This window comes from Elephantulus edwardii, unplaced genomic scaffold, assembly GCF_000299155.1.
Source record: "Elephantulus edwardii isolate Elephantulus edwardi_28Jun2011 unplaced genomic scaffold, EleEdw1.0 scaffold00071, whole genome shotgun sequence".
In the NCBI taxonomy this organism is placed as follows: Eukaryota; Metazoa; Chordata; class Mammalia; order Macroscelidea; family Macroscelididae; genus Elephantulus; species Elephantulus edwardii.
This window is the reverse complement of record NW_006399821.1, coordinates 308,777-321,313: the sequence shown is the minus strand read 5'-3', so window position 1 is coordinate 321,313 and position 12,537 is coordinate 308,777. Positions and strand designations below refer to the sequence as shown.

Below are 12,537 nucleotides of genomic sequence, written 5' to 3'. Positions count from 1 at the left end.
TTACAATACTACTGGATTTATTTGGAAATTCTAATGCTATTTCCGTCATCGGGCCAAAATTTTTAAATATTTTACTGTATTGCTCTCAGGGCATTACTGACAAGAGACATTCAATCTAAAAGAAATAATGGTAGCTAAAAATGTGTGGAAAAAATTTAAAAATTTTGTTAAAGCATCTTTAACATCTAAAATCCAAGGTTTAGAAACATGTTTTTTAAAATGTTTTAGTTAGTGAGTTAAATCCTTGTTTTGTAGTCATATATATACCAATTTAAAATACTTTCAGATCTACAATTTTTTTCTTTTAAAATGCTGTATAATCAGACTTTTCCTTAAATCTGTCTGCCACCCCACCTCCATTATGGAATGCAACATTTTACAAAGCAACAAAAACATGGAGCATACTGCAAAATGTGTTCATGCAGACTGACTAGCTATAGCAAAGCCTTGCCTAGCATTCTAAAGGTCACCTCTACCACAGGCTACTGGTCTCCACAGAGCAACTAGGAAAGGACAGCAAGATCTTTAATAACACCACCACCTGCACAGAGTCCCAGGTTTTACATACATTCCTTCCCTGCCCCCTTGCTAGTTAACAAAGCTGGCTCATGGCCAAGAATTCCACGCAAACCAGAGTCATGCCTGGACTTTATGACCCAGGCTGATTCTGCCTGAGCCCCGTGGGTTCTCGGGAACACTGTACTCTATGACAGGAAAACAATTTGACAGAAAGCCCGGCTTCCTGCTCTGCTCAACCCCTCTGGGCCTCCTGTGTTTGTTTTAGCTGGGTATGAGTAACTCTGATTAGCATCATTTACATGAACAACTTACCACTTATGTCTAATTACCATATGGCACAATAATGATTATGCATATCGTTAAGTGTGTGCCAGATTAATTGTGTTGCTCACTGTATTTGATTACACCACCAGTCTAGACTATAATCAGGGAACATTCAACTTCCACAATTTCAAGGTCATATACTTACTGTTTAAAATAACGGAATACTGTAGGGTAATAACCTTGGGAAGTAAGTTCTACTTCAAAAACCAGATGGCAGAGTTAATAATAGCAATGATACAAGTAACAATGCAGCTACATTTATCCAAGGTCTGTCATATCATGAGTGAGCTCTACAGGAATGTAAGCTCTAGTGGTAAGGACTTGAACTGATAAACCAAAGGCTGGCAGCACAAATTCACCAGCTACTCTGAGGAAAAAGATGGGAATGCTCTCATTCAATTGACAGCTTCTGAAAACTGCTATGGAAGGTCAGCTGTGAGTCAGATCTGACTTCAGGTCACGTAACAACAACTACAGCAAACACATTATGGGCCCAAGGACATTTCATCTTTGCTATAATCCTAGAACTAAGTATCAATTTTCTATTTCATAGAAGAAAGGACTATAGCTCCAGGACATTAAATGACTTGCCTTTGGTCACAACTAGAGCTGGAATTCACACTCAAAGCTGCTGGTCTTCCTCCTGGCCAAGTGACTGGATAGAGGGTGGGAAGGGAAAGTGCACACAGGCCTAACAGATGAGAACGACTTTGACGTTTGACTTTGACATGTCCCTACATCTATAAGGTCACATCATATATACTAAATATTCACTCAGGAGAGTTGAAAAGAGAAAAGTATCTCATTCATGAACACACCACCACCACCACACAGAGCTTCAACTCTTCCTACATGTTCTATTTATTTGAGCACCACATGTGAATCTGTCTGCCCTGCTCTTAGTGGAAGATGCAGGAGTTCAGAGGTAACAGAATCTGAAATGGGAACGCCAAGATTTTTGCAGAGTGAAGAGGGAAATGGTGAACAGAAACTCTCAGCAGAACTTGAGATAGGGGAGGACAAGGGATGTGGGTGGGAGTTGCCAAACCGTGTAAGGTAATTCAGAACCAATGAGTAAAGATGAAGATGAGCAAAGGGAACACAAATATTGGATGAACTTTTAAAGGGGACATTTAAAAAATATTTACCTCATCAATAATCTGAGGACAGCACCAGCTTGCCAGTCTCGTAAAACAAGCATCCATTCACTGTGTATCACACTATTCTGCAAATTTTAAATTATCTAGAATGGTTTCTATGACTGATAACAGAATCCACTTACTCCACAACTTGCTTGTACTATTTTAAGTACACAGAAAGTTATGCTTTCTTTTGCTTGCATGTATTAATGATATTATAAATTGTTTATTATTATTTATTATTAGGGTCCTATTACATTCCGATATGTAATTTAGAAATGTAAACATTGCTGAAGATCATCCCAAAACAGCCAGAACAGTACACTGAAACAGAAGTTAAAGCTGGATTTAAAAGAGACCACGGCACCAGAGATATCACTGCTGATGTCAGAATGATCCTGGCTCAAAGCAGAAAATATGAGAAAAATGTCTATTTATGTTTCATTGAATATGCAAAGGCATTAGATTATGTGGATCATAACAATCTATGGCTAACATTGAGAAGAATGGGAATTTCAGAATACTTGGTTATGTTCATATGAAATTTATTTCTAGACCAAGGGGCTGTTACACAGACAGAGCAAATGAACACGAAATGGTTTCAAATCACAGAAGGTGTACATCAGGGTTGTACCCTTTCTCCATATCTATATCCTAAGCAAATCATTTGAGAAGTTGGACTCTGTGAAGAAGAATGCAGATTAGGATCGGAGAAAGACTTAACAATCTGTATTATCAGATGGCACAACCTTGCTTTCTGAAAGTAATGAAGACCTGAAATGCTTGCTACAAAAGATCAAACACTATAGCCTTCAATATGGATTGCATCTCAACATTAAGATAAAAATATTCACCAGTGGACTGATAAGCAGTATCATGATAGATGGGGAAAGATTCAAACTGTCAACGATTTCATCTTACATGGATCCACAATCAACACCCATGGTGACAGCAGTCAGGAGTTAAGGAGACATACTATACTGGGCAAATCCACTTGTCAGGGACCTCTCCAAATTACTGAGAAGCCATGATGTTAGTTTAAAGACGAAGGTACCTGATGAAGGCCATGGTCTTTTCAATCACTTGCTATAAATCTGAGAGCTAGACAATGAATAAGGATGGTAGAAGAATTGATGTCCTTGAAATGTTATGTTGGAGGAGAGCACTGAACATTCTATGGACTTCCAAAAGAACAAACAGATACATCTTAGAAAAAGTACAGCTAGAGTACTCCTAGAAAGCAAGGAAGGCAACACTTCATCTTACATACTTCAGGCATGTTGCCAGAAGAAGTTATTCCTTGGAAAGGGAAATCATGCTTGGAAAGATGGGGGTCAGCAAAAGAGGGAAAGACCCTCAACAAGATGGACTGACACAGTGACTGCGGCAATGGGCTCAAGTGTGTCAGGGATAATGAGGATAGAACAGAACGGACAAGGTTCTTCACAGGGTCAGCTATGAGTCATACTCAACAGCACTTAACACCACCACCACAGTGCTGTTTGCTTAGTTTTATAATTCTCTTTACAGTCCTTATTAAAAGACAAAGTACATTATAGAAGGAAACTACAATATAGTAACACAACAGAATATTATGCATCACTAAAAAAAAAAATCAAGAATTCATTAAATACTGTACAAAATGGATGAATCTAGAACCCAATTATGTTCAGTGACTAAGGAAGTCACAAAAGGATAATTATGGAATAAGATCACATATAAAAAGCAAAGAAAAGGTTTATACACAGATGGAATCAATTCTGGAGCCTTAGTAGAGAAGAAAAGTGAGGAAGAGAGGATTGAAAATTAACAAATAGGTAAGTTAGGTGAAGGGGAAGGCAATACATAATAGGAGTTTGACTGCTGTTGTTGTGTACTGTCCAGTCAGAACCAACCCAGAGCGGACCTTCCAGTGAGTTTTCAAAGGTAATAAACAGCACAGGAGGAGACTGCTCATATATATCTCCCACAGAGGCAGCTGGTGGATTCAAACCATAGACCTTTGTTTTGAGTTGGCAGCACAATTCCTTACCACTAAATTACCAGAGGCCCCTTAACAGATTAGTGGTCTAATAATAATTTAATAAATAACTTATTTACAAAACGTCTATAAATGATTGAAAGAAAAACCAGTATGATTTGTGAACTTTCATCTAAAAAATAAAAGTAAAAAGCCACAGTGGCTATTTCCTGTAATAAAGAAGATAACAGAACTGTTGTGTTAATATTCAGAGTTCAAGAATTTGATTGTTGTTAGGTGTCACTGAGTGGGTTCTAACTCACAGGCTCTCACCCCACAATCACTGCCATAAGGCCATTGCTGTAGCCACAGTGTCAATCTATTTTATTGAAGGTTTTTGCCTCCTAGCATGATGTCCTTTAGAGATTGGCCCTTCCTGATAACATACATGTAAGACAAATTAAGCCTCAACACCTTCTCTTCTAAAGAGCATTCTGGTAGTACTTCTTCAAAGGCAGATTTGTTGTTTTCTGGCAATACACAATATATAATCAGTATTTTTCAACAACATCATCCTATCAGTTTCTCTCAAATGCATGACACTATGTCAACAGAGTGACCAAGAATTGCTAGAATTGAGTTCGAATTCCCTTACTGGCAGTGTGAGGAGGGATTGTGGTGGTGGTAGTGTGTACTGTCATTCAGAATAGACCCATAGCTCATGAATTTTCAGAAGCTGTTAATCACACAGAAAATTTCCCATCTTTTCCTTTTGAGCAACTGACAAATGCAAACGACACCTTTGGGTTGACAGTGTAGCTTCTTACCACTAGGCCACCAGAACTCCATACTGGTTGTATGGGCAGTGTTTAAATACTTAAATACTCTGGGCCTCAGTTTTGCCATCTTTAAAATGGGCACAGTAATTCCTACTTCAAGGAATAATTGAGGGGGGAAATGATACAATGTATATAAATGACATTATTGGCACACTTCCAGATATTCTCTCAATAATGATCATTACTGCACACTAAATGTACTACTATTTATAGTTCTCAGTTGTTTAATACTGAAGTATTAAAATTAAGTAAGTGAATACAAAAATATCTTACTTACCCATAAATGCAAGAGATGTCGATAACGACGTCTATCATATCACAGCAGAGCTCATAAGTTTGCATGTCCACTGGGGTACTATCTGTTGCGATGTAAATTTTACTGACCACATCAAATAAAAATGCCTTTTCAATTCCAGAATTCTGAAACAAAAAGATATTGCCTTAAAGTGACAGACCATATCATAACACTGTAAGTTATGTTGTTGCTGGAGTATCACAGGTTGATGAACAGGTTAAGAGGAGAAATCAGTTGAGGGACAGGGCTAAAAGGTGCAGCACACTCCACAGGAAGAAAACCCAATGTCTCCTAAAATATTTGCAAAATATAAGCTTCCAGATAAAAAAAATATTGAGGCATAATCTTTAAAAGCAATGCACAAGTAGCCTTAAAATGCAATAAGAATAAGCAGAAATTAGATCTTTCACCCTTCCACAGTAATTATCAAGTTCTGCAAAAGACTCAAATTCTAGAAAACAGGGGTATATTATCTACTTACTGAGATAAAGATGTTTAGCAAATTTTCCAGGGTTGGGAGTTGTGGAATCAGCTTTTGAACCACTTTGCTGAAAGCTTCAAATATTGAATGATCATAGATGCTTGTCAGATAAAAGCTGTAAGAGGAAACAATATCTCATCATGTTTTCCTTTTGGCTGAGGAATAGATTGCTTACTCTTTGCTGTAACACCAGTAACCTACTTTCAATGTCTTTAGTAACATACACATTCTAGCTCCCCATGAATTAAAAATTATTTCTTTAAAAGGGACCCCAAAACAACTCAACTCATCCTCCCTTTTTATCCTCAAAAAGAAAGAACTCTGTTTATTCTTATCTGTTGACTGCCTAGTTTGGAAAATTCTAAAATGCAGTGGTCTGTGCCCATGCTAGCTTCTTTAGGTTTTACAAGACAAGCATCCTAATATGTTTTCATTAGATTATTCAAGAAGTCCTGTTTTACAACAGGAACGTGATTAGCTGCTGATGCTGGTGGCTCAAGTCTGGGAGGTGAGAGGCCTGGTGATGCGCTTCTGTAAAATGTCAGTCTCAAAAGCCCTATGTGACAGCTTTATTCTGTTACATGGGATCACTATGAGGTGAAACCAACACTACAGCATACAGCAGCAAACAACATTGCTTTGTTCAGTCGTAATTAGTGTAGGATTGACTCCAACTTATAGTACTTCATGTGCAACAAAACAACATCTTGCCCAGTCTTTCTCCCACCCTCACAATCTCAATCGTACTTTTTAAATCCCACTGCTGCAGTCACTGCATCAATTCATCTCACTGAGGATCTTTCTAATCTTTTATTCTCACCTAGTTTCATGTTAGTAAAATTGAAATATCTATTTTTTTCATTTTTCCAGTTTGAAAAATGAGTAACATATGTACTACAATACTAAAAAAAAGACAGCATAATGGTTTTCTTCTCTGAACATTACTAAATTATTCTCGGATACCTCTCTAATTATGATTTTACCTGCAGCCACCGAGTCATTTCTAACTCCTAGAGGCCTCCTGTTTTACAGTCAGACTGCTCTGCAGGGTTTTCATGGTAGAAAACCAAATAGACCTTTCTTCCAAAGAATTTCTAAGTGGGTTTGAACTACGAATCTTTCAGTTAGGAGGTGATCACAAACTGTTTGGTCAATCAGGAGCCATTTTTTTATTACAGATGAGATCTTTTTATGAGGGCAAAATAGTAAAGATAGATTAGAAAGATACATCCCCAAAAGGATGGGCCTCCCTCCTTGAAAGGAAACATGCAGAGGAGAAGCCAGCAGATGCTATGTTAAGAATTTCTACACATATTAACTTCTTGCATTACTTTTATGCTCCTTGTTTCTTATTTATGGGGGAAGAATCATAGATTTGACCACATGCTGAATCAAAACAAAACCATTTGCTTTTACCAAATATTAGAATTGACACATTTAAAGTTTGCTTTTCCAAAATCCTATCTACAACACAGAGCAAAGTAAACAGATAAATGTCCAAACATGCCAAGCCAATCATGTTGACTTTGGGTCCCAAAACATCTTTCTTCTGTCTAGTACTGTGATCCTGGAGCAATTTCTGTCCTCACCTGAGGTGAATTTTTTCTAATCCAGCATCTGCAAGGTCATCATTTGCTCTCTGGTGAATATCTCTTTGGGTTTCAATTTTGTGATCATCTGACAGCCCATCAACCTTATGAATAAACACCTCAAAGTTGATGTCTGTGTTCACTTTGTAGGCCCTGGTCACTGTGAGGTGGAGCCTGGCCAACGCTTCCATGTAGTCATCCTAGGAACAAAGATACACCCTGTTAGAACAGACTCTGCCAAGAGACACAGCTTCCTTCTGAAGCCTTCTGCCTTGTCTTCCACATCCACCCTTCATATCTGGAAACCACATGGTACACTCTCACAAATCCTCTACAAAGACCCAAATAAAAGCTAGCCTCACAGAATTCAAATTTGAAAACTTTTCTATATACACACACCAAAAAAAAATGAGAAAACTAGGTATTTAAATAAATAAAGGCACATACATATGGTAGCAGTACTACTCACAATAATCAAAACATGGAACTCCCCCCCTAAATATTATGAATGGATAAATACAATGTGGCATAGACATACAATTTTTATGTAGTCACAAAAGGAATGAAGCACTGAAACTTACAACATGGGTAAACCTGAAAACATTGTTGGTGGAAATTAAACCACAAAACACACACTAACCTCATTTACATGTCATATCCAGAATAAGCAAAAGGACAGTGTGGATCAGTGGCCGCCAGGGACTAAAGGGCAATGTGAAATTTATGGGATGATGAAAATGTTTTGGAACTAGACCGAGACAGTCGTGAAACAACAATGTGAAAGTACCAAATGTCAATGAATTGTTCACTTTAAATTGGCTTATTTTAAACTATATTAACTTCATATTGATAATTTTTTAAAAAATTAAAAAATAATGTAGCTGTAGGCAATTATCATCTGGGTTGATGACAGCCATGAAGACCAGAGTCACTGGCTTCTAATTAGCTTGTCCAGGAGCTCTGGTGGCTAAGTGGTAAGGAAATGTGTGATCAACCCAAAAGCATATGGTTTGAAATCACCAGATGCTCCATGGGAGAAAGATGAGGAATCTCCTTCTGTACAATTTATTGCCTCTGAAAACCTGCTGGAGGGTCAGCAACGTGTTGATTCCAACTGAATAGTACATAACATCTACCTTGTCAACAATTAGGGTTTCTTGGAAATTGAGATTCATGAAGAAAAACTGACTTCATAACACCTGGGACCTCCCTGGGACCATTCCTCGATGCTTTCCAAAAATCTTGGTGAGTACAGATAACGATGAGATGGAGACAGGAGATGAGTCACTGGGTAGATACAAGGCAGCAGGAGGAATATATTTGAGAACCACTGGTCTACAGGAGAGGTGAGCAGCCATGGCACTTGGGCTAAATCTGGCCCACTACCACATTCTAGGTTTAAGTTCTACTGAAATACAACCATGCCATTTGGTCATGAACTGTAGATGGCTGCTTTCCCAGTACAACATCTGAGCTGAGTAGTTTCCTTCTGTGGGAAGTCCTCAGAGACTGTTGCGTGCAAAGCCTAAATTATTTATCATTTGGTCCTACAGAAAAAGGCTGCCTATCCCTGGGCTGAAGAATTATCCTAAACTACACAATACAAGCAATGGGGTCAAGTATGTCAGAGATTATAAGGATGGTACAGGAAAGAACAATGTTCAGATTGGTTGTTTATCAGGTTACTACGAGTTATAGTCATCTCAAGTCACCTAACAGCTCCTATAACTATAAGCTATAACTGCTTTGGTGGACCCAACAAGAACATATGGCACCCAATACCCACATAATAACAGAACCTGTGTGTCCACCCCTCAGTTTAAGAAATAAAACGTAGACACTACTTGTTAACTCTAGCACACAGTAACTGCTTTTAACTGCTCTATAATATCTAACTGAACAAATGGTCAATATATTTGTTTGTTGACACTCAGAATGTTAATTAAGTTTCGGTACATACTTGATAGAGAACTATCAGATATACAAGCTGGGTTTAGAAGAAGTAGTGGTACTAGAGACATTATCGCCAATGTCAGGTGGATCCTGGCAGAAAGCAAAGAGTACCAGAGGGATATCATTGAGTTTGTGTCCATTTGAATTTCCGAGGGCTTGTCCTGAGGACAACACTTTTTGGGTTATAGATAAGGAACTTTCAAATTCAACAAACGCAGTATTACAAGAGAGTCCCAGGCTCTAGACAACTAAGGCTCTTAATATTAAAAATTTTTTTTGTTTTAATGAAAGTTTACAGAGACTTTAGATTTACATTCACTTACACTGTTGCACTTTTCTCCCTGCCCACCCCTCCCCCTAATTCTCTTTTCTCTTTGAAAAGTAAAAGAAAAAATTATTTCATTGTTATTCAATCCGTAACCCCAAGTCCACTCCACTATAATACATTCGTTCTGGACTCCTGTCATAATAATAATATCTAATCATATATCCCCCTCTTTGAAGAGTGTGATTAGATTTTATTCCCAGAGAATAAAAAGAAAAGTCCAGGTGGCAGAGTGGTTAAGTGCTCAGTGGTTAACCAAAAGGTCAGCCATTTGAACCCACCAGCTGCTTCATGAGAGAAAGATACGGCAGTTTGGTTGGAAATTCTATGGGGCGGTCCTACTCTTTCCTATAGGGTTGCTATGAGTTGGAATTAAATCAATGGTGGTTTGGTTAGTATGGTCTGATTACCATGATGAAGAGGTGCACAGCTACAAGGGTTGAAAAAGGACACTGAATAAAAGGAGAAGATAAAGAATACTTGGCTTATTAGAGCAAAGGGATTATAGTTAATTTCTCCCATTTAGATGTCTGTATTTGCTACTATTTTCTGTTGTTAAGTACTATTTCTTCAGAACCGACTCATAGCTGGGCCTCCAGTGGGTTTTCAGAGACAGTTAATCACAGCAAAAATAAAACAGATTAAGTAAAATACTGCTTAGTGTCTACCTCAATATTAGATCTAGAAATTAATGGAGGGCCACAGTCATCAGCACAGGACAAACTGTGCTTTGGACCAAGCCATCTGTGGAATGGCTTCAGAGGGAAGGTGGCCCTGAGAGTGCAGGGACGTGGGGTCACACATCTCACTCCTGGGAAATCACTCCTGATGTACTTTCATTCTGTGTGTATTCACAGCACATTGGTGATAACCTGTGATTGTGAGGAATTCACAAAATAAAAATATGAGGTGTCAGACCAACAGAGCACAACTCAGAAAGAAAAGTGAATGCCAATAAAATGCTATCGTGATGCTTCTCTGCTGTTTGGATTTTTGTGTGTGTTTCTGTGTTTATGATCACATTATACAGATTCCTATAAACAAGATTTTTATAATCTGCTTCCAATATACAAATATGTTAAGTAGGTTCTAAAACTGCTCAATGAATTATGTATTATTCTTGGTAAGTGATTGATCACAATGTTTTTTCCTACACTTATTTTTTTTAAAGATAAAACTTTAAAAGAGAAATATCTTTCTCTGTCCTATAGGGTTTTAAAAATAAACATATATTCTAATCCAAACTGAATGTCTGCTTTTCATAATTAGTAAGTTGGTAACATTAGTAATTGGTAAAATAAAAACCAAATTACAGCTACAATTTTCAAACAGGCAGTATACTTATTTTAACCACATTTGAGGTGTATTACAAATGCCTCAGATAGAGCTGCACCCGGCAATCTGAATTCCATAAATGCAAACCGCTCTGTAAGCACAATCTGGTATTTAAGTAAATACTTACTAAGCCACTACCTTGAAATGATGAATAATCTGGATGGAATCTACTTACCCATGGGCAGGGCTACTACCTATTTCAACAACTACAGAAATAAGCAATGTGACTTGGGGAGAAAAAGGGAGCTTGGGAGACAGAAGATCAGGCATCCCAGAACTGTCCCCAGCAGTACATGGACTCTAGATGCTCCCCTTGGGCTCCAAGCTCCCTAATTTATGGGCCTGACAGACGTGAGGCAGGAAAGCAGGGATATTGCCAAGGCCACAGATGGGCCAGAAAACAGGTCAGTACAAGTCGGATGGTCAGCAAAGCAACCACTGACAGCAGACCCTGGCTGGATCTGAAACACATCTCTGCCAGCACACAAAACACACATAGCTCCGGGTCTGCTGCAAAGACCAGGAATTCAGATTAAAGCCTCCCCACATCCACCAGAGAAGAAAGAATGTCTTCTAACCACATGGTCGTGTTCCCACAGCACACAGGAAGTACACATGCGGTCAGGCACCTGGAAATGAAGGGCTTGGTTAAAAGTTTCATAATTATATCAAACGAGCACCTAGTTCCCTGATCACTTTATTATCCACTCAGGCTTTAGCAGTCTTCTCAGAGAATGGTTTCCAAGTGTGGGAAGAACCATCATCACAAACAGGCTTCACAGACCCTTCATCTCTAATACCGCTGATGCTCCTGAAGAATCCTGACTGGAGCTGCAGGAATAATGCCTGCAAGCAGCTCGCCAACTGGTCTGGTTGTAGGGCCACAGTTTGCAGGAAATGCTCCTTCCAGGTGGGTTTGATGCATGTCTGTTTGATCTGTTATCATTCATTGCCCACAGTGGGGCATCCCTTAAACTGTGGAGGATATTTTTTATGAGTACATGGGCACAGAGAGCGCAACAAGTATCAATATCCCAATCTTGCTACATGTACATGTAGCCAAGCACTACTGAGCCAATTCTGACTTACAGTGGCTTCATGTGTGTCAGAAAAGAACTATACTCCAGAGGATTTTCAAAGGCTGCCTCTGGGTGAACCTGAACCTCCAACCTTTCAGTTGGAGCAGGAAAGTGAGTTAACCTTTGCAACATCCAGATTTCCTGCTACATGTATTCTTTTTTATTTTAATTTTTTTTTAATTTTTATGTGCGTGTACTGTCAAATCAGATCTGACTGGTACAGGAGGAGATTGTCCCTCCTTCCCCGGCAGAGCATCTGGTGGATTCGAACTGTGCACCTCTGGGATTGTAGTTGCAGTTCCTTGCCACTAGGCCACCAGAGCTCCCCAGCTACATGCATTCTTTCCTATGGCTGATCTGCTAGAGGACCCATCACCTGCGGTGCTAGTTTCACTTTCCCACTTCCCCTTCATACTTTACAGAAGGCAGGCAAACTCCTAGTAAGAGGAATCTTCCTACTTCAGCAGCTGAAAGTCCCCTGGTACAAAAAAACCTGTACCCAAAAGATAATTCAGAATGCTGGCTTGAATACTAATAAAGAGAATCATTTAAAAAACCAGGTAAAAGGCTATCTGCAAGACAAAGGTTCCCTAAATTTTAGTTTAAAGCAAAGTTAGAAGAGGGTCTAACAGGATACCTGCTGATGAAATACTAAAATTAATTATTCCTGATAGGGAACTGAGAAATTCAGGAAATATA

The 12,537-nt window shown here is 38.7% G+C and overlaps 1 protein-coding gene across 1 annotated transcript in view; it reads right to left on the bottom strand.

The window, feature by feature from the left end:
- Positions 1–12,537, bottom strand: part of RRAGD (Ras-related GTP binding D) — a 43,383-nt gene that overhangs the window by 10,999 nt on the left and 19,847 nt on the right. The window contains exons 3-5 of the mRNA XM_006888696.1: positions 7,147–7,346; positions 5,558–5,672; positions 5,059–5,201 (exon numbers count right to left, since the gene is read on the bottom strand). Of these exons, the coding sequence (XP_006888758.1) occupies positions 5,059–5,201; positions 5,558–5,672; positions 7,147–7,346 (458 nt within the window). The remainder of the gene's footprint in view (positions 1–5,058; positions 5,202–5,557; positions 5,673–7,146; positions 7,347–12,537) is intronic.